Genomic DNA, 20,356 nt, shown 5'->3' with positions numbered 1-20,356 from the left:
GGTTACGAGAGTTTGGGATAGATCGTGGGTAGGAGGTGGAAGTGATTGTAGGGATGTGGTGAGGAGGGCCAGGATTTGGAGAGATGTCGCCAGCAGTGAGGAGGAGCAGAGAAAGCGTTAGTAGGTGGGAGCAGGAGAGGGCATGAGGTGGCTGTCTGTGTTTGGAGACAGGATTGTATGTTGAGGAATAGCTCTGAGGAGGAGGTGAGATGGGTGGGGAGAATGGAGAGAGAGATGAAGAGTTCATTAAAGGTTACATCCTTCCTCACTATTACACGTACATGCAGAGAGATATTGAGATGTACGTGACCAGGGAGTGTGGGTGTCTGAAACATAAACGTCCCAAAACACATCAACCCAGGCACCTATGGGCAACATCCAAACTACGTATCTGTTTGAGATGGTCTCAATAGACTTTCTACATCTCGAGACGTGCAAGGGTGGTTACGAATATATCTTGGTGGTGATGGACCATTTCACTCGATTTGCTCAAGCATATGCCACCACCATTAAATCGGGTCGAACAGCGGCAGAGAAGATCTTCATTGATTTTGCTTTGAGGTTTGGGTTCCCTACGATGTTACACCACGACCAAGGAAGAGAATTTGAGAACCAGCTCTTTGCCAAGCTAGGAAAGTACTGTAGAATTCAGAGATCCCACACAACGCCCTATCACCTAGAGGGTAATGGACAAGTGGAACGGCGAACCGGCGGCCGCGACCAATCAGCGAACCGTGTTGGTGAGGACCGGAGAGCGTGTTTAAATTTGGCACCAAAATCGGCCGCGACCAATCAGCGTACCGTATTAGTGAGGACCGGGGAGCGGCGCTGAATGTGCGGGTACTTCCGCTGCGAGCAGCCGGGAGATGACGGGCTAGCACCGGTCATCTCCCGGCTGCATCGCCGCTGACCTCCGTGAGGCAGATGAGCCGCTAACGGCCGCCATCTTTTTCTGAAATCCCGCGTCGCTGATTGGCCGCAGCCGGACAAATCAGCGACGCGGGATTTCCTGGACGGACAGACAGACGGGATAAGACGATTATATATATTAGATTTGTGTAAGGTCATCAGTCACAGGTAAGAGGTAAAGGTGCAGGGCTCAGCTATTGTTTGAATTCATCTATTTACATAGTTGGTATCACAGGGGCTGTTATAAATAAACATCTAGCTGACTTTTAGCACAATTGGTGATTAGCATAGTAAACATAATTGTTTCCAAAGGAATAGAATTAAATATTCAGGGTTACACAAATACTGGTCTGTTCTTATTGACCAGACACAAATAAACAAAGATTAATAGAGTATTTCTGTTGCATTAACAAATCTAAATGTCTGGATTATTAAGATTTTAGGCTGTATCGTCACAACTCCTTTTCTCGGATCTGGTCTCTCGCCTCCCTTACTCGGATCTGGTCTCTCGGCTCCTTTACTCGGATCTGGTCTCTCGACTCCTTTACTCGGATCTGGTCTCTCGGCTCCTTCACTCGGATCTGGTCTCTCGACTCCATTACTCAGATCTGGTCTCTCGGCTCCTTCACTCGGATCTGGTCTCTCAACTCCATTATTCGGATCTGGTTTCTCGGCTCCTTCACTCGGATCTGGTCTCTCGACTCCATTACTCAGATCTGGTCTCTCGGCTCCTTTACTCGGATCTGGTCTCTCGACTCCATTACTCGGATCTGGTCTCTCGACTCCATTACTCGGATCTGGTCTCTCGACTCCATTACTCGGATCTGGTCTCTCGACTCCATTACTCAGATCTGGTTTCTCGGCTCCTTCACTCGGATCTGGTCTCTCGACTCCATTACTCAGATCTGGTCTCTCGGCTCCTTTACTCGGATCTGGTCTCTCGACTCCATTACTCAGATCTGGTCTCTCGACTCCATTACTCAGATCTGGTCTCTCGGCTCCTTCACTCGGATCTGGTCTCTCGACTCCATTACTCAGATCTGGTCTCTCGGCTCCTTCACTCGGATCTGGTCTCTCGGCTCCTTCACTCGGATCTGGTCTCTCGGCTCCTTTACTCGGATCTGGTCTCTCGACTCCATTACTCGGATCTGGTCTCTCGGCTCCTTCACTCGGATCTGGTCTCTCGACTCCATTACTCGGATCTGGTCTCTCGGCTCCTTCACTCGGATCTGGTCTCTCAACTCCATTACTCAGATCTGGTCTCTCGGCTCCTTCACTCGGATCTGGTCTCTTGACTCCATTACTCGGATCTGGTCTCTCGGCTCCTTCACTCGGATCTGGTCTCTCAACTCCATTACTCAGATCTGGTCTCTCGGCTCCTTCACTCGGATCTGGTCTCTCGACTCCATTACTCGGATCTGGTCTCTCGACTCCATTACTCGGATCTGGTCTCTCGACTCCATTACTCGGATCTGGTCTCTCGACTCCATTACTTGGATTGGCGTAGAAGGGAGGAGGGGAGGGGAAATGTAGAAAGCTTACCACGTTGACGATTTCAAAACCATATATCAGCCGGAATCTTAGGAAGTTATATGCTGATACTCGTGAAATCCACTTTAATAGTAATTTTGATAAATCCCAGTCTGATTCTGTTAAAGATCTACAACACAATCCACACACCTGACCATACGCCGGTCTGACAAGGGAGGATGTGTTGTTGTGCTGGATACGGATCTATATTGTACAATGTTTTTTTCTATTCTAAATGATACTGACACTTATTTGAGGTTAAAGTCTGATCCCACAATTGCTTTTAAATCTGCATTGTCTGAGTGTTTAAATGAGGGCGTCAAGCTTGGTATTCTTAATTCTAAACTGTTTAAATGGCTAATCCCTGAATTTCCTATTATTCCTATTTTTCATGGCTTGCCCAAGATTCATAAAGGGGTTTTTCCACCCCCTTTAAGACCCATAATAGCGGGCATAGGGTCACTAAATGAAAATCTCAGTGAATGGATTGCAAGCTATCTCCAGCCCCTTATAGCCAGGACTCCGGGTTATTTGAAGGATACCTCCACAGTTTTGAAGGTTTTTGACAATTTTGCTTGGCATTCAGATTATTCCTTTGCAACATGTGACGTAATAAACTTGTACTCTTCTATTCCTCACACCACAGCCGTGGTAGCCGTGAAATATCATTTGGACTATTATAGTGCCGATTCGTTACCTCTCAAGCAGTTTATTTTATTGATTATTTATTTCAGCATAATTTTTTCATGTTTCAGTCAAAATTTTTTCTTCAGAAGTTGGGAACCCCAATGGGTTTGAAATTCTCACCTTCGCTCGCTATTCTCTTCATGGCTTGGTGGGAGGAAATATATAATTTTTCTACTAACAATCCTTTCATTTCATCTTTGGTATGGTTTGGTAGATATGTGGATGACGTACTCCTGGTTTGGAAGAGGAGCGCGTCCACATATTCTGATTTTGTTCTATATTTGAATTTTAACAATTGCAATGTTTGGTTCACATGTAGTCATCTAACTACTAATACTACTTTTTGGATATTATGTTGCATGGTAACCTTACCACCGATAGGGTTAATTCATCTGATTATAGGAAAGACACTGCTGGAAATACCATTCTTTTAGCCTCCAGTTCACATGTTACGATTAATGCCATCCCTATGGGGGAATTTATCAGAACTAGAAGGATTTATTCTAGCGAAGAGTTTTTTTGTTAAGGAAAGTAAAACTATTAAGAACATGCAGAAAGATAGGGGATATAATAGGTCCAGAGTGAATCAAGCATAATATTTCACGTGATAATTTTTTATATGGTACAGGGAAAACACTGAAATCGGCTTCTCCCCCTACCATTGTTTTTTCCACTGCCTTTAGCAATCAGTTTCATACTATTAAGGGCATTATCTAGAAATATTTACCAGTGGTAAATCAAGACAACCGCCTCCGTACAATCCTAGATGGTGGTGGCCAAAAGAGGCCGATCACTTGGGGATATGCTATCGCCCAGCCTGACACGCAATGTAACACCCCCTCATCTTGGCTTTCAGCTACAGGTTTTTACAGATGTGCATTGAGCAGATGCAATGTATGTCAGCATGCGGATAATAAGAAACACTTTCAGCTCCTCTGAGGATGTGTAATATTCCATCAAAACATTCATTAATTGTGAGACCAGTCATGTAATCTACTGCAAACATTGCAAAATCTGCAATTTACAACATGTAGGTTACACCACACGTAAACTCAAAAAAAGGATCGCTGAGCAGATTGGTAACATCAGCAGCGGTAACTCTGGTTATTCTGGGGCAGCTAAACATTGTAGCACATTGCATAGAGGAGAACTTTCCTGTTTGTCTTTTTTTGGGATTGAAAAAGTTGATCATTCCATTCCGGGGGGGGGGCAGAAACAATTAACTATAAGAGAAGCCCACTGGATATTCACCTTGGACACTAAATATCCCTGGGGCATGAATTTCAAAAATGACCTATTTTTTATTTATTAGTGATTGCAACCATTTTTCTTTTTCTTTTGATACTGCTTGTTTAGTAGTGATGTTGAGACACTGACTGTTAGGCTGTGTAATGACGTTTGTCGATTTTTGTACCTGATTCCATTCTTTGTGTTACTGGCTGCCTGGCTGCGTATCTGACTTCATCTTGTGTGACACTGACTGCTGAATTGCGGCTTCCATTAGTTGCCTTATGTGAATTATTATTGCAATTATATTTGTCCATTCAGAATATTATTGTCATGTTGGGTATGCTTTATGAGTTATTTATTATTCATTGCACTACATTTATTATCTTATGCTCGTCACCTGTATTGTTTGCAACTTCCTCTGCAGCACTGATTTGAGCGCCATCTACTGTTTTTGCTCATTTATTGCAAGTTTGGTATAAAGTCTGGTCTGTTACATGTTGCCTTAGTCGTCCTATGAATAAGGGTGTTGTATACACCAGAAACGCGTCAGGTTTCTGAGGTTTCATTTTAGCATGTTTTAGTTTGTTTTTTTTCAATAAAGAACAATTTTTAATTATTTCCTGTTGGATGTGCCGGTGGATTTCCCTTTTCTTTTTCATCCATTACTTGGATCTGGTCTCTCGGCTCCTTTGCTCGGATCTGGTCTCTCGGCTCCTTCGCTCGGATATGGTCTCTCGGCACCTTCGCTCGGATCTGGTCTCTCGGCTCCTTCGCTCGGATCTGGTCTCTCGACTCCTTCGCTCGGATCTGGTCTCTCGACTCCTTCGCTCGGATCTGGTCTCTCGACTCCTTCGCTCGGATCTGGTCTCTCGACTCCTTCGCTCGGATCTGGTCTCTCGACTCCTTCGCTCGGATCTGGTCTCTCGACTCCTTCGCTCGGATCTGGTCTCTCGACTCCTTCGCTCGGATCTGGTCTCTCGACTCCTTCGCTCGGATCTGGTCTCTCGACTCCTTCGCTCGGATCTGGTCTCTCGACTCCATTGCTCGGATCTGGTCTCTCGACTCCATTGCTCGGATCTCGTCTCTCGACAACTTTGCTCGGATCTCGTCTCTCGACAACTTTGCTCGGATCTCGTCTCTCGACAACTTTGCTCGGATCTCGTCTCTCAGCTCCTTTACTCGGATCTTCGTTCTCTGAAGCACGGCCTCAGTTCCTACCTTGTACCGTACTACTACACTGGAAGCAACAGCTCACCCGAACGTCCCTCCTCTGCGGCCTAGTTGTCTCTACCTCTGCCCTGGTTCTGCTTGCACGGCTCAGCTCTCCTGGCTCTGGTCTCTTTCAGGTCTTTACTCGGATCTGGTCTCTCGACTCCTTTACTCGGATCTGGTCTCTCGACTCCTTTACTCGGATCTGGTCTCTCGACTCCTTTACTCGGATCTGGTCTCTCGACTCCTTTACTCGGATCTGGTCTCTCGACTCCTTTACTCGGATCTGGTCTCTCGACTCCTTTACTCGGATCTGGTCTCTCGACTCCTTTACTCGGGTCTGGTCTCTCGACTCCTTTACTCGGGTCTGGTCTCTCGACTCCATTACTCGGATCTGGTCTCTCGCCTCCTTTACTCGGTTCTTCGTTCCCTGAAGCATGGCCTCAGTTCCCACCTAGTACCGTACTACTACACTGGAAGCGACTGCTCACACTAACGTCCCTTCTCTGCGGCCTAGTTGTCTCTACCTCTGCCTTGGTTCTGCTTGCATGGCTCAGCTCTCTAGGCTCTGGTCTCTTTCAGGTCTTTACTCGAATCTGGTCTCTCGACTCCTTTACTCGGATCTGGTCTCTCGACTCCTTTACTCAGATTTACTCGGATCTGGTCTCTTGGTTTCTTTTACTCGGTTCTGGTCTCTCGTAATGGCGGCTATAAGCCACGTTCATCCTGTTGCAATTTCGGGTGCCAATTCACTTCACTGCGCTCCTGGGCCTTTTATAATTACTAATTGTGCCACAGTTATCACCTGACCCGGAGTCTCCTCCAATCTCTTCCCCGAGGGAACATGCACTTCACTCTTGAGTTCCAACTAATGTAATTCTTTCTGATTTTACAGTATTTTCTCTATCGTCTTTGACCAGCAGATGGTAGTGGCTGGTAGCCACTCTGTTAGGGTGCTTTCACATTGCGTTCTGTGTCCCCGTCGGGGCATACATCCTAAAATTCATGGGACACAGAACGCAATTTGAAAGCACCCTTAGGCATTAACTGTGTGCATCTTCTTGCTTGTCTATCTCCTTACAAGCCAATGCTGTGAAATTGCAGAGGTGGCCAGACTCCATGGCAACGAGATATAAACAATTAAAAAAAGGTCAAGATTTGGGACCAACTGGTCCAAACTAATAAAAAAAATTTTTTTCAAGCACTTTGCAAATTTATCCATCTAAGGCTGCGTTTACATAAAGTTTTTGGAGTGGATCCTCTCCTAAAATTTCCCTCAAAAACTGCTTCTAAAGCGCCCGGAAAACTGTGCTTTAAAAGTGCCAACGATGCAGAAATGCTGCATATTTCTTCCGCTTCTCCGTGGCAGGAAAAAAGCATGCGAATTTTACATGCGGATTTTACATGAGTTTTTCCCGCCAGGTAGAAGCGTTTGTCAAGCGTTTTTGCATGCTGTTATCAAGCGCTTTTCCAAGCGATTTTAGCATCACTTGGAAAGTGCTTGACAGTTGCATGGATTTATATAGTGTGACCAAGTAATAGTTAAAAAAAAAAAAAGAATAAGAATGGTAAAAAATAAAGATTATACTTATCTTCCGATGGCCCCCGATGTTTTCTCCGATGCTTCTGGTCTGTTGTATGGGTCGCGGTGGTGTGAAAGGACCTGCGGTGACGTCACTGAGTCATGTGACAGGTCACGCAACCGCCAACGTCAGCAGTCGCGTGACCTGTCACATGACTAAATGACGTCATGGCAGGTCCTTTCACACCACCGCGACCCATACAACAGACCAGACGCATCGGAGAAAATACCGGGGGCCATCGGAAGGTAAGTATAACCTTTATTTTTTATTTAAAATTCTTTTTTTTGCAGGTTCTATGGTACCCGGGTCCGGAGGAGAGTCTCCTGTCCTCCACACCCGGGTACCATCCGCACATTGAACCGTATGATATCCACATGTGCACATGTGCTCACACGGATAATATGCGGTTCAATGCAAGTCAATGGCAGCAATTACGCTGCGTGTCCGCAAAATTAATGGACATGCTAAGATAATCCGCAGCGGAAACTTCCGCAGCATGTGCACAGCACAGAGGATTATCATTGGGGACCATGGGGCACGGATTACCAAGCGTTTTTTAAGCGTTTTCGCTGTGGAAATTCCGCGGCAAAAATGCTTGAAAAACGCATAGTGGGCACGCAGCCTTTGTGTTCCTTTTCATGGGAAATCTGCTTTGTTGCTCCTATAAGGAGGTTTTTTTCAGCTTTTTTTCCGGCATGTTTTTAAAAAAAAGTGCCTGATGGGAAAAAAAAAGTGCAGGTCACTGCAGCAACTCCTGATTAGCAGAACGGGGAACTTTTATCCCTGTTATTATGGCGCGTCAGTGCGCGAAAAAAACCCACCATGTATCCCCTATTATTCCCTATGAGGGACAGCTGCACTCGGCTTTTTTTCGCCAGCCCAATACTGCATGGGTCATCACTGTAGCAACTGTTGGGAATCGGACCTGCTGCTCCATTTTTATTTTAAAGGGGAATAAACATTCCTCTTTCTGATGAATGGTACTAGCCTCAGTGGTCGGACCCCACCGATCAGTAAATTTCTTGCATGTAGGACCACCAGACAACCCCTTTAAGTGCCAGAATTGTTCAAGAAATTCACATTTTTACACTGCACTCACCAAACATTGAAAATGAGATTTAGGCCACGTTCACACGTTCAGTATTTGGTCAGTATTTTACATCAGTATTTGTAGCCAAAACCAGGAGTGGGTGATAAATGCAGAATTGGTGACTTGTTTCTATTATACTTTTCCTCTGATTGTTCCTCACCTGGTTTTGGCTACAAATACTGATGTAAAATACTGACCAAATGCTGAACGTGTGAACGTGGCCTTAAGGTGGATGCAGTCAGTCAGTTCTGTGACATTTGGGTCTGATCTCATCACAACTTCGCCCTCCAGTGGCTGGTGTGGGCATTACAGCAACAGGAAGACGGCAGGAAAAGAGTAGTGAGGAGCAGTGAGGTGAGAGGAGGCAGAAGAGGAGTAGGGAGGAGAGAAGAGGCAGGAGAGGAGCAGGGAGGAGAGAAGAGGCAGGAGAGGAGCAGGGAGGAGAGAAGAGGCAGGAGAGGAGCAGGGAGGTGAAGCAAGAGACGAGCAGGGAGGAGAGAGGAGCAGGGAGGAGAGAAGAGGCAGGAGAGGAGCAGGGAGGAGAGAAGAGGCAGGAGAGGAGCAGGGAGGTGAAGCAAGAGACGAGCAGGGAGGAGAGAGGAGCAGGGAGGAGAGAAGAGACAGGAGAGGAGCAGGGAGGAGAGAAGAGGCAGGAGACGAGCAGGGAGGAGAGAAGAGGCAGGAGAGGAGCAGGGAGGAGAGAAGAGGCAGGAGAGGAGCAGGGAGGTGAAGCAAGAGACGAGCAGGGAGGAGAGAAGAGACAGGAGAGGAGCAGGGAGGAGAGAAGAGGCAGGAGACGAGCAGGGAGGAGAGAAGAGGCAGGAGAGGAGCAGGGAGGAGAGAAGAGGCAGGAGAGGAGCAGGGAGGTGAAGCAAGAGAGGAGCAGGGAGGAGAGAAGAGGCAGGAGAGGAGCAGGGGGGTGAAGCAAGAGAGGAGCAGGGAGGAGAGAAGAGGCAGGAGAGGAGCAGGGAGGAGAGAAGAGGCAGGAGAGAAGAGGCAGGAGAGAAGAAGCAGGAGAGGAGCAGGGAGGTGAAGCAAGAGACGAGCAGGGAGGAGAGAAGAGGCAGGAGAGGAGCAGGGAGGAGAGAAGAGGCAGGAGAGGAGCAGGGAGGAGAGAATAGGCAGGAGACGAGCAGGGAGGTGAAGCAAGAGAGGAGCAGGGGAGTGAAGCAAGAGAGGAGCAGGGAGGAGAGAAGAGGCAGGAGACGAGCAGGGAGGTGAAGCAAGAGAGGAGCAGGGAGGAGAGAAGAGGCAGGAGAGGGGCAGGGGGGTGAAGCAAGAGAGGAGCAAGGAGGAGAGAAGAGGCAGGAGAGGGGCAGGGGGGTGAAGCAAGAGAGGAGCAAGGAGGAGAGAAGAGGCAGGAGAGGAGCAGGGAGGAGAGAAGAGGCAGGGGGGTGAAGCAAGAGGAGCAGGGAGGAGAGAAGAGGCAGGAGAGAAGAAGCAGGAGAGGAGCAGGGAGGTGAAGCAAGAGAGGAGCAGGGAGGAGAGAAGAGGCAGGGGAGGAGCAGGGAGGTGAAGCAAGAGAGGAGCAGGGAGGAGAGAAGAGGCAGGGGAGGAGCAGGGGTGAAGCAAGAGAGGAGCAGGGAGGAGAGAAGAGGCAGGAGAGGAGCAGGGAGGAGAGAAGAGGCAGGAGAGGAGCAGGGAGGAGAGAAGAGGCAGGAGAGGAGCAGGGAGGTGAAGCAAGAGACGAGCAGGGAGGAGAGAGGAGCAGGGAGGAGAGAAGAGGCAGGAGAGGAGCAGGGAGGAGAGAAGAGGCAGGAGAGGAGCAGGGAGGTGAAGCAAGAGACGAGCAGGGAGGAGAGAGGAGCAGGGAGGAGAGAAGAGACAGGAGAGGAGCAGGGAGGAGAGAAGAGGCAGGAGACGAGCAGGGAGGAGAGAAGAGGCAGGAGAGGAGCAGGGAGGAGAGAAGAGGCAGGAGAGGAGCAGGGAGGTGAAGCAAGAGACGAGCAGGGAGGAGAGAAGAGACAGGAGAGGAGCAGGGAGGAGAGAAGAGGCAGGAGACGAGCAGGGAGGAGAGAAGAGGCAGGAGAGGAGCAGGGAGGAGAGAAGAGGCAGGAGAGGAGCAGGGAGGTGAAGCAAGAGAGGAGCAGGGAGGAGAGAAGAGGCAGGAGAGGAGCAGGGGGGTGAAGCAAGAGAGGAGCAGGGAGGAGAGAAGAGGCAGGAGAGGAGCAGGGAGGAGAGAAGAGGCAGGAGAGAAGAGGCAGGAGAGAAGAAGCAGGAGAGGAGCAGGGAGGTGAAGCAAGAGACGAGCAGGGAGGAGAGAAGAGGCAGGAGAGGAGCAGGGAGGAGAGAAGAGGCAGGAGAGGAGCAGGGAGGAGAGAAGAGGCAGGAGAGGAGCAGGGAGGAGAGAATAGGCAGGAGACGAGCAGGGAGGTGAAGCAAGAGAGGAGCAGGGGAGTGAAGCAAGAGAGGAGCAGGGAGGAGAGAAGAGGCAGGAGACGAGCAGGGAGGTGAAGCAAGAGAGGAGCAGGGAGGAGAGAAGAGGCAGGAGAGGGGCAGGGGGGTGAAGCAAGAGAGGAGCAAGGAGGAGAGAAGAGGCAGGAGAGGGGCAGGGGGGTGAAGCAAGAGAGGAGCAAGGAGGAGAGAAGAGGCAGGAGAGGAGCAGGGAGGAGAGAAGAGGCAGGGGGGTGAAGCAAGAGGAGCAGGGAGGAGAGAAGAGGCAGGAGAGAAGAAGCAGGAGAGGAGCAGGGAGGTGAAGCAAGAGAGGAGCAGGGAGGAGAGAAGAGGCAGGGGAGGAGCAGGGAGGTGAAGCAAGAGAGGAGCAGGGAGGAGAGAAGAGGCAGGGGAGGAGCAGGGGTGAAGCAAGAGAGGAGCAGGGAGGAGAGAAGAGGCAGGAGACGAGCAGGGAGGTGAAGCAAGAGAGGAGCAGGGAGGAGAGAAGAGGCAGGAGAGGGGCAGGGGGGTGAAGCAAGAGAGGAGCAAGGAGGAGAGAAGAGGCAGGAGAGGAGCAGGGAGGTGAAGCAAGAGACGAGCAGGGAGGAGAGAAGAGGCAGGGGAGGAGCAGGGAGGTGAAGCAAGAGAGGAGCAGGGAGGAGAGAAGAGGCAGGGGAGGAGCAGGGGTGAAGCAAGAGAGGAGCAGGGAGGAGAGGAGGAGCAGGGAGGAGAGAAGAGGCAGGCGAGGAGCAGGGAGGAGAGAAGAGGCAGGAGAGGAGCAGGGAGGAGAGAAGAGGCAGGGGAGGAGCAGGGGGGTGAAGCAAGAGGAGCAGGGAGGAGAGAAGAGGGAGGAGAGAAGAAGCAGGAGAGGAGCAGGGAGGTGAAGCAAGAGAGGAGAGAAGAGGCAGGGGAGGAGCAGGGAGGTGAAGCAAGAGAGGAGCAGGGAGGAGAGAAGAGGCAGGAGACGAGCAGGGGGTGAAGCAAGAGAGGAGCAGGGAGGAGAGAAGAGGCAGGGGAGGAGCAGGGGGGTGAGACAGGGGAGGAGCAGGGAGGAGAGAAGAGGCAGGAGAGGAGCAGGGAGGAGAGAAGAGGCAGGAGAGGAGCAGGGGGGTGAAGCAAGAGAGGAGCAGGGAGGAGAGAAGAGGCAGGAGAGGAGCAGGGGACAAGCAGGGAGGAGAGAAGAAGCAGGAGACTAGCATGGAGGAGAGAAGAGGCAGGAGAGGAGCAGGGAGGAGGGAAGAGGCAGGAAAGGAGCAGGGAGGAGAGAAGAGGCAGGAGAGGAGCAGTGGGGAGAGGAGAGGCAGGCGAGGAGTAGAATAGTGAGGAGAGGAGCAGAATAGTGAGGAGAGCAGGGAGTTGAGTGAAATAACAGGTTGGTGAGGTAGGAGAGGATCAGCAGGTGAGAGGAGTTAATAGGAAACAGGAGGGGATCCCAGGGATGTAAGGACAGGAGCAGCAGAGAGGTGAAAGGAGGCTCTTCTCTTTCCTGTCTTTCCTCTTCTCTCCTTCCCGGCTCCTCACCTACAGGGTCGTCTCCTTGCCTCCTCTCTCCTGCTCCGTCTTCCTGACCCTGACCCTGTAATGCCCGCACCGGTCGCAGGAGGGCAAAGGCGTGATGGGATTAGACCCAAATCTCGCGGTATCGTGCTTGCGCGCTGAGGCGAGGACTGGTTTGTGTGGAGCTGGTGTCTGGCTCCGCGGCAGGTGGGTAAGCGGGGGAGGACGGAGACCGCACGGGTCCCGGAGGAGAAGCGGCGCCCAGGAAGAGGCGGTGGCGGGGATAGTTCGTGTGCTGAGACCGCCGGCGGGTACTGGGCGAGCGTACTTTATTACTGAGCTGCCAATCAGGTGGCGGCGCTTATTACAGCCCCTCCACGCTGTGCAGTGTACGCTGCTCCTGATTGGTTACTTTAGGTAACAGCAGTTTGTGCTTCTAGACCAGCGGCCATTATGGGGCCCGTAATCAGGGAGATGCCGCCGCTCTGGTGTAGTCGCTGCCGCCGGTCCCCGGGCGGTCGGGTGTAGTCGCTGCCGCCGGTCCCCGGGCGGTCGGGTGTAGTCGCTGCCGCCGGTCCCCGGGCGGTCGGGTGTAGTCGCTGCCGCCGGTCCCTGCGCGGTCGGGTGTAGTCGCTGCCGCCGGTCCCTGCGCGGTCGGGTGTAGTCGCTGCCGCCGGTCCCCGGGCGGTCGGGTGTAGCCGCTGCCGCCGGTCCCCGGGCGGTCGGGTGTAGCCGCTGCCGCCGGTCCCCGGGCGGTCGGGTGTAGCCGCTGCCGCCGGTCCCCGGGCGGTCGGGTGTATCGCTGCCGCCGGTCCCCGGGCGGTCGGTCGGGTGTAGCCGCTGCCGCCGGTCCCCGGGCGGTCGGGTGTAGCCGCTGCCGCCGGTCCCCGGGCGGTCGGGTGTAGCCGCTGCCGCCGGTCCCCGGGCGTTCGGGTGTAGCCGCTGCCGCCGGTCCCCGGGCGGTCGGGTGTAGCCGCTGCCGCCGGTCCCCGGGCGGTCGGGTGTAGCCGCTGCCGCCGGTCCCCGGGCGGTCGGGTGTAGCCGCTGCCGCCGGTCCCCGGGCGGTCGGGTGTAGCCGCTGCCTCGGCTCCCCGGGCGGTCGGGTGTAGCCGCTGCCTCGGCTCCCCGGGCGGTCGGGTGTAGCCGCTGCCTCGGCTCCCCGGGCGGTCGGGTGTAGCCGCTGCCTCGGCTCCCCGGGCGGTCGGGTGTAGCCGCTGCCTCGGCTCCCCGGGCGGTCGGGTGTAGCCGCTGCCTCGGCTCCCCGGGCGGTCGGGTGTAGCCGCTGCCTCGGCTCCCCGGGCGGTCGGGTGTAGCCGCTGCCGCTGCTCTCTGTGTCTTTACCTGATTCCAGAAGACAGAGGGCGCTGTTTGCAGCAGTAAAGATGGCGGCACAGCCTGTACCGCAGACGACGTGCTGCGATGCTGATCGCCCGGCGGCTTTTGAGATTTTTACTTACACATTATTGATTCAGTTTTTGTCCTGATCTCCCCAGGATACGTCCAGGATAACATGGCGCAGCTCAGCAGCTTCTACGGAGATTGTGCTGCCGAGGCCAAGAACGCTGCGAGTCTTACAGTAATTAACACATACATCCTTTTATCATGATTATTGCGTACCACTAAATATAACCTCACAACCCAAGATTCTGCTGTTCCTGGGGTCAAAGAAGAGATATATGCTTAGAATATATTAAAATTATTTATTTTATTCATAAATTTATGAAAAAAGTATTTTTACATAAAAATAAGATGGAGCCCGTATAAGCCATCTCCATGTGGAGCTGTGTAAGTATATAGCCTGGAGGACCGTATGCAGGGTGAGGACTGGCAGCAATGACCCCACATCAGGAGCTGTCCAGATGTACATGTAGTGAGATGTCGACTGTGATACAGGAGGATCTGGGTGTAAAGTGCCGGTGTGAGGAGATGTAGATATCACCAGATAAAGTGCAGTGTAGGCGAAGTAAAGTGCATGGTGCAATGTGTGAAGGCTTCATCTGTACGCTGGTATTTGTGTTGTAACTAATAGCACAGCATAAAGTGCAGTAAACTTACAATTAGGCTGAGTTCACACGATGCATTTTTAATGCGTTTTTGCAGTTGCGGAAACGCATTAAAAACGCATGGTAGAAGGGCAGCAATGTTCCCCAATTGAAATCCGCATGTGCTGTGCCCATGATGCGGATTTTTCCGCAGCGTAAACGCGCTCAAAGATCCGCAGCATGTCAATTAATTTTGCGTAAACGCGGCGTTTTCGCCACCATTGACTTGCATTAGAACGCGCCAATTCCGCAAGACTGCATTTGTACTTGTGTTATTAGCGCGTTCTAATGTGCGGATGGTACCCGGGTGTGGAGGAGAGGAGACTCTCCTCTGGACCCAGGTACCATTTAAAAAGCTGTAAAACAAGAATAAAATAAAAAATAAATGTATATTTACCTTCTGTCCGCCTGCGCACCGCTCCTGCTTGGTTCCCGGCACTTTGCAGTGAGTTGAAGGACCTGCGCTGATGTCAGAGTCATGTGACGGGTCACGTGCCGCTGACGTCGGCAGGTCTTTCAATTCAAAGTTGCCGGCGAGGGAGAACGGAATGAGCAGGATAGCGCGGGCCATCAGAGGGTAAAGTATACATTTATTTTTTATTTTTACCACTCTCTCGGGTCACACTATATATGCTGTTTGCATGGATTTATATAGTGTGACCTAGTTGTCAAGCACTTTCCAGGTGATGCTAAAATCGCCTGGAAAGCTCTTGTCAATCCGCATGCGGAAATGCATGTGGAAACGCATGTGAATCCGCATGTATTCCGCAGGAAAAACGCATGCACAATCTGCATGCGTTTTTTCTGCCAGGGAGATGCAGAAATGATGCAGAAATTTTCTGCTTCATTTCTGCATCGTGTGCACATACCCTTCAAGATTGATTCAGATCCGCATGTGGAAGAGTGACCCCCCGACACCGCTATTTCGCCAGTGCTTTTTCCAAAGGGTGTTACAGTCTCAAAGTAAGCGTCGAGATGTCAGCAGTCACCAGAAGAGCAGGACGGCCGTCGTGACACCGACTACCACCAGTCCTGCTGCTCTCTGGAGTCAGGCTGACGAGCAATTACTGCCCCCGGTGAAAGAAACTGGTGGTCTCATACAGACCCTCACTGATAGCGGGTTCTTTAGGTTGCAAATGGGGTTCTATTTCTCTCTCCTGTAGACTGTAAGCTCTTATGATCAGTAGGGTCCTCTCTCTCTCCTGTAGAGTGTAAGCTCATGGTCAGTGGGGTCCTCTCTCTCTCCTGTAGAGTGTAAGCTCTTATGGTCAGTGGGATGCTCTCTCTCCTGTAGAGTGTAATCTCTTATGGTCATTGGGGTTCTCTCTCTCTCTCCCCTGTAGAGTGTTAGCTCTTATGGTCAGTGGGGTCCTCTCTCTCCCCTGTAGAGTGTAAGCTCTTATGGTCAGTGGGGTCCTCTCTCTCTCCTGTAGAGTGTAAGCTCTTATGGTCAGTGGGGTCCTCTCTCTCTCCTGTAGAGTGTAAGCTCTTATGGTCAGTGGGGTCTTCTCTCCTGTAGAGTGTAAGCTCTTATGGTCAGTGGGGTCCTCTCTCTCTCTCTGTCCTGTAGAGTGTAATCTCTTATGGTCAGTGGGGTCCTCTCTCTCTCTCTGTCCTGTAGAGTGTAATCTCTTATGGTCATTGGGGTTCTCTCTCTCCCCTGTAGAGTGTTAGCTCTTATGGTCAGTGGGGTCCTCTCTCTCCCCTGTAGAGTGTAAGCTCTTATGGTCAGTGGGGTCCTCTCTCTCTCCTGTAGAGTGTAAGCTCTTATGGTCAGTGGGGTCTTCTCTCCTGTAGAGTGTAAGCTCTTATGGTCAGCGGGGTCCCCTCTCTCTCCTGTAGAGTGTAAGCTCTTATGGTCAGCGGGGTCCCCTCTCTCTCCTGTAGAGTGTAAGCTCTTATGGTCAGCGGGGTCCCCTCTCTCTCCTGTAGAGTGTAAGCTCTTATGGTCAGCGGGGTCCCCTCTCTCTCCTGTAGAGTGTAAGCTCTTATGGTCAGTGGGGTCCTTTCTCTCTCCTGTAGTTTGTAAACTCTTATTGTCATTGGGGTCCTCTCTCTCCTGCAGAGTGTAAACTCTTATGGTCACTGGGGTCCTCTCTCTCTCCTGTAGAGTGTAAGCTCTTATGGTCAGTGGGGTCCTCTCTCTCTCTCTCTCTCTCTCTCTCTCTCTCTCTCTCTCTCTCTCTCTCTCTCTCTCTCTCTCTCTCTCTCTCTCTCTCTCTCTCTCTCTCTCTCTCTCTCTCTCTCTCATTGTAAGCTCTTATGATCAGTGGGGCCCTCTCTGTCTCTCTCTGTCCTGTAGATTGTAAGCTCTTATGATCAGTGGGGTCCTCTGTCTCTCTCTCTCTCTCTGTCCTGTAGAGTGTAAGCTCTTATGATCAGTGGGGTCCTCTCTCTCTCTCTCTGTCCTGTAGAGTGTAAGCTCTTATGGTCAGTGGGGTCCTCTCTCTCTGTCCTGTAGAGTGTAAGCTCTTATGGTCAGTGGGGTCCTCTCTGTCCTGTAGAGTGTAAGCTCTTATGATCAGTCGGGTCCTCTCTCTGTCCTGTAGAGTGTAAGCTCTTATGGTCAGCGGGGTCCTCTCTCTCCCCCATAGAGTGTAAGCTCTTATGATCAGTGGGGTCCTCTCTCTCCTGTAGAGTGTAAGCTCTTATGATCAGTGGGGTCCTCTCTCTCCTGTAGAGTGTAAGCTCTTATGGTCAGTGGGGTCCTCTCTCTCTCCTGTAGAGTGTAAGCTCTTATGGTCAGTGGGGTCCTTTCTCTCCTGTAGTTTGTAAACTCTTATTGTCATTGGGGTCCTCTCTCTCCTGCAGAGTGTAAACTCTTATGGTCACTGGGGTCCTCTCTCTCTCCTGTAGAGTGTAAGCTCTTATGGTCAGTGGGGTCCTCTCTCTCTCTCTCTCTCTCTCTCTCTCTCTCCTGCAGAGTGTAAACTCTTATGGTCACTGGGGTCCTCTCTCTCTCCTGTAGAGTGTAAGCTCTTATGGTCAGTGGGGTCCTCTCTCTCCTGTAGAGTGTAAGCTCTTATGATCAGTGGGGTCCTCTCTCTCCTGTATAGTGTAAGCTCTTATGGTCAGTGGGGTCCTCTCCCTCCTGTAGAGTGTAAGCTCTTATGATCAGTGGGGTCCTCTCTCTCTCTCTGTCCTGTAGAGTGTAAGCTCTTATGGTCAGTGGGGTCCTCTCTCTCTCTCTGTCCTGTAGAGTGTAAGCTCTTATGATCAGTGGGGTCCTCTCTCTCTCTCTGTCCTGTAGAGTGTAAGCTCTTATGGTCAGTGGGGTCCTCTCTCTCTCTCTGTCCTGTAGAGTGTAAGCTCTTATGATCAGTGGGGTCCTCTCTCTCTCTCTGTCCTGTAGAGTGTAAGCTCTTATGGTCAATGGGGTCCTCTCTCTCTCTCTGTCCTGTAGAGTGTAAGCTCTTATGATCAGTGGGGTCCTCTCTCTCTCTCTGTCCTGTAGAGTGTAAGCTCTTATGGTCAGTGGGGTCCTCTCTCTCTCTCTGTCCTGTAGAGTGTAAGCTCTTATGGTCAATGGGGTCTCTCTCTCTCTCTCTCTCTCTCTCTCTCTCTCTCTCTCTCTCTCTCTCTCTCTCTCTCTCTCTCTCTCTCTCTCTCTCTCTCTCTCTCTCTCTCTCTCTCTCTCTCTCTCTCTCTCTCTCTCCTGTAGAGTGTAAGCTCTTATGATTAGTGGGGTCCTCTCTCTCTCTATCTATCTATCTATCTCATCTCTCTCTCTCTCCTGAACAGTGTAAGCTCTTATGATCAGTGGGGTCCTCTCTCTCTCTGTCCTGTAGAGTGTAAGCTCTTATGGTCAGCTGGGTCCTAGCGTGTTGAAGAAATGTTATTAATGTGACTCAGTCCTCAGTCGGTCCTTGCTTCCTTGTTTCTTGTTCATGCAGGATACCACGACTCCAAACAAGGAACAGAAGTTGCGGTTGCCCCTGGAAAACTTACTGTCTGTCGATAATGACCCCAAATTGTTTGGGACTATAAAGCCTGTGACCCGATCTACCACCTGCCACAACTGTGGCCTCTCCGGTAAGAATTAATTAGCATTTATACATAGAAGATAATACGATCGTTCTGTGGACAAGGAATATCATGTTCTCGGCAGCACATACTGGTTACACAGTACGATGCGCTGCCGAGAAGCACTCACTGAAATATCATCTCGCCTGACGATTTTGCTTGTTGATCTGGTGATTATAGGCCTGTTTAGATAGTCGGGGATAGACGGTCATAGGAAGGTATCACAGATGTGAACGCGGCCCCAGAGAGCAGCTCAGCTTTGGATATATGTCTGGCTGCACATGTGCTTATGCTGCTGACTGTCGGCTCCGGGACCTTCTGAGATGACTTTTTCTCTTGTGTCCAGGAAACAGTCGCTGCTCCCGCTGCCATCAGACATCGTACTGCTCCGTGCAGTGCCAGAAGCAAGACTGGAAGGCTCATTCTGTGATCTGCAAGCCGGCCGCCCCGTGAGTGACCGCTGCTCGTCTCGTGCCCCCCGAGGTGCTGACACCGGTGTCTGTACTGAACAGTTATATCCAGGGATGAAATCCCAGCGCAGTGCTCCTCGCTGCCCGACCACAGAGCTGACGATCGGAGATGGTGCAGGGCGTCCCCTCCTCGATGGGAGCCATCAGTACTCGGGCTGGGACCCCTCTAGTCGGGGGGGGTCTGCTAAGAACTCCATTAATCAATAACTCAGGTCTGCAAGGGTAGAATTGTTTGAAAAATAAGAGATTTTTTTTTTTTTATCGCTGAAAAAAATTCTATCACGTACAGTTTTTCTTGCACTGTACTTTGACCCCTTTGCGCGACCTTTGGTGGATGATTTTGGTGTCATTAGATTGTGCTGTGATTGGCTGCTGTGGGCAGAGAAGACTTTCTTAATCCAGCTTCCATAGAGTGTGGTGGCGTCCATAGCATTCAATCATAGCATAGCTTTAATCTTACCTCCACAGTATAACAAATGGAAGCTGCGCTGTGATTGGTTGCTATGGGCAGTAAAGATGGATTTTACTAAAGGAAGAGAACCTGCTCGCTCCGGGTTCCTGTTTTCCATGGTACAGAAGCAGAGAAAAGGAATTCCTTCCATACTTTTCTCAAGACTGCGCTCTAGTGTATTGCAGTGATGTTCCTGGGCTGATGGAAAAATGTAACATTGTGTACAGTGTGAGCTAGTGGTGACTCTTTATTGATTCATCCCAAAAAAAAAAGTCTAAAAGCTGTGCTACTGCACAATGGCAGCGTGTATGCTTCAATGTCTGTAGGGCATTCTGTGCACTAGAAGGAAAGATATGAGAATCTAGACTTTATTCTCAAGAAACTTAACTGAGAATCAAGGATGGTCAATATGTGGTGATCTGAAAGTTCTTTGTTCCTTGGGCAGCAAGGAGGATACATGAAGTACCCATTCTTTTTGTGTAAGTGAGACAGCCGGGATAGGACTCATCACTTGAGACTAAAAAGTTGTCCCAACGAGAACATCTTTGCCACCTGGACTCAAGAACATAGTTGTGGAAAGTTTGGTTGATCCCACTAAAGTTCTCCTGCCATCACTTTACATTACTCTTGGACTGATGAAGCAGTTTGTGAAAGCTTTACCGAAAAATGGAGAGACTTTTTAGTACCTATGTAGCAAGTTTCAGTGACTGTCCGAAGCGAAACTGAAGGATGCATTTTTGTGGGTCCTGATATTTGGAAACTCATGAAGGACAACGTGTTCGATAATGAAAGCTGTTGAGAAAAGGGCTTGGGATTCTTCTGAAGAAGTCGTGAAGAATTTTCTAGGTAACGACAAAGATCCAAAATGTACGTCCATCGTGGAGAACATGCTGAAATGTTTCAAAGCCTTGGATGGTCTGATAAATTTGAAGTTACATTTTTTAGTTTCCCATTTGGACTTTCCTGAAAACCGTGGTGCTGATAGCGAAGAATAAGGAGAAAGATTTCATCAGGATATCAAGGTGATGGAATGACTATACCAAGGTAGATGGAACATGAACATGATGGGGCGAGACTACTCCTGGATGCTTCACGGAGAAGATCCACAGGCTGCTATAAGAAAAAAGAGTTCAAGAGAAGATCCGCAGGCCTTCTATAAGAGAAAAGGGATCAAGCGAAGATCCGCAGGCCTTCTAGAAGAGAAAAGGGATCAAGCGAAGATCCGCAGACCTTCTAGAAGACAAAAAGGGCTCATGAGAAGA

General features: G+C 50.6%; 1 protein-coding gene across 2 annotated transcripts in view; it reads left to right on the top strand.

The window, feature by feature from the left end:
- Positions 1–11,162: 11,162 nt before the first annotated feature.
- The window catches only part of TDRD1 (tudor domain containing 1), a 38,188-nt gene continuing 28,994 nt past the window's right edge, over positions 11,163–20,356 (top strand). The window contains exons 1-5 of one of the 2 annotated variants that reach the window (XM_073684659.1): positions 11,163–11,193; positions 11,829–12,315; positions 13,602–13,684; positions 18,044–18,182; positions 18,520–18,622. In XM_073684659.1, coding sequence (XP_073540760.1) covers positions 13,619–13,684; positions 18,044–18,182; positions 18,520–18,622 — 308 coding nt within the window. In that variant the 5' untranslated portion in view covers positions 11,163–11,193; positions 11,829–12,315; positions 13,602–13,618. Of the gene's footprint in view, positions 11,194–11,621; positions 12,316–13,601; positions 13,685–18,043; positions 18,183–18,519; positions 18,623–20,356 lie in introns of those variants that run through there. The other variant, XM_073684658.1, reaches the window with a different exon arrangement.

This window comes from Phyllobates terribilis, unplaced genomic scaffold (assembly GCF_046119375.1).
Source record: "Phyllobates terribilis strain yellow unplaced genomic scaffold, ASM4611937v1 Scaffold_5__5_contigs__length_657084704, whole genome shotgun sequence".
Lineage (NCBI taxonomy): Eukaryota > Metazoa > Chordata > Amphibia > Anura > Dendrobatidae > Phyllobates > Phyllobates terribilis.
The sequence above is the reverse complement of the archived record's forward strand: the minus strand, read 5'-3'. Positions and strand labels throughout refer to the sequence as shown.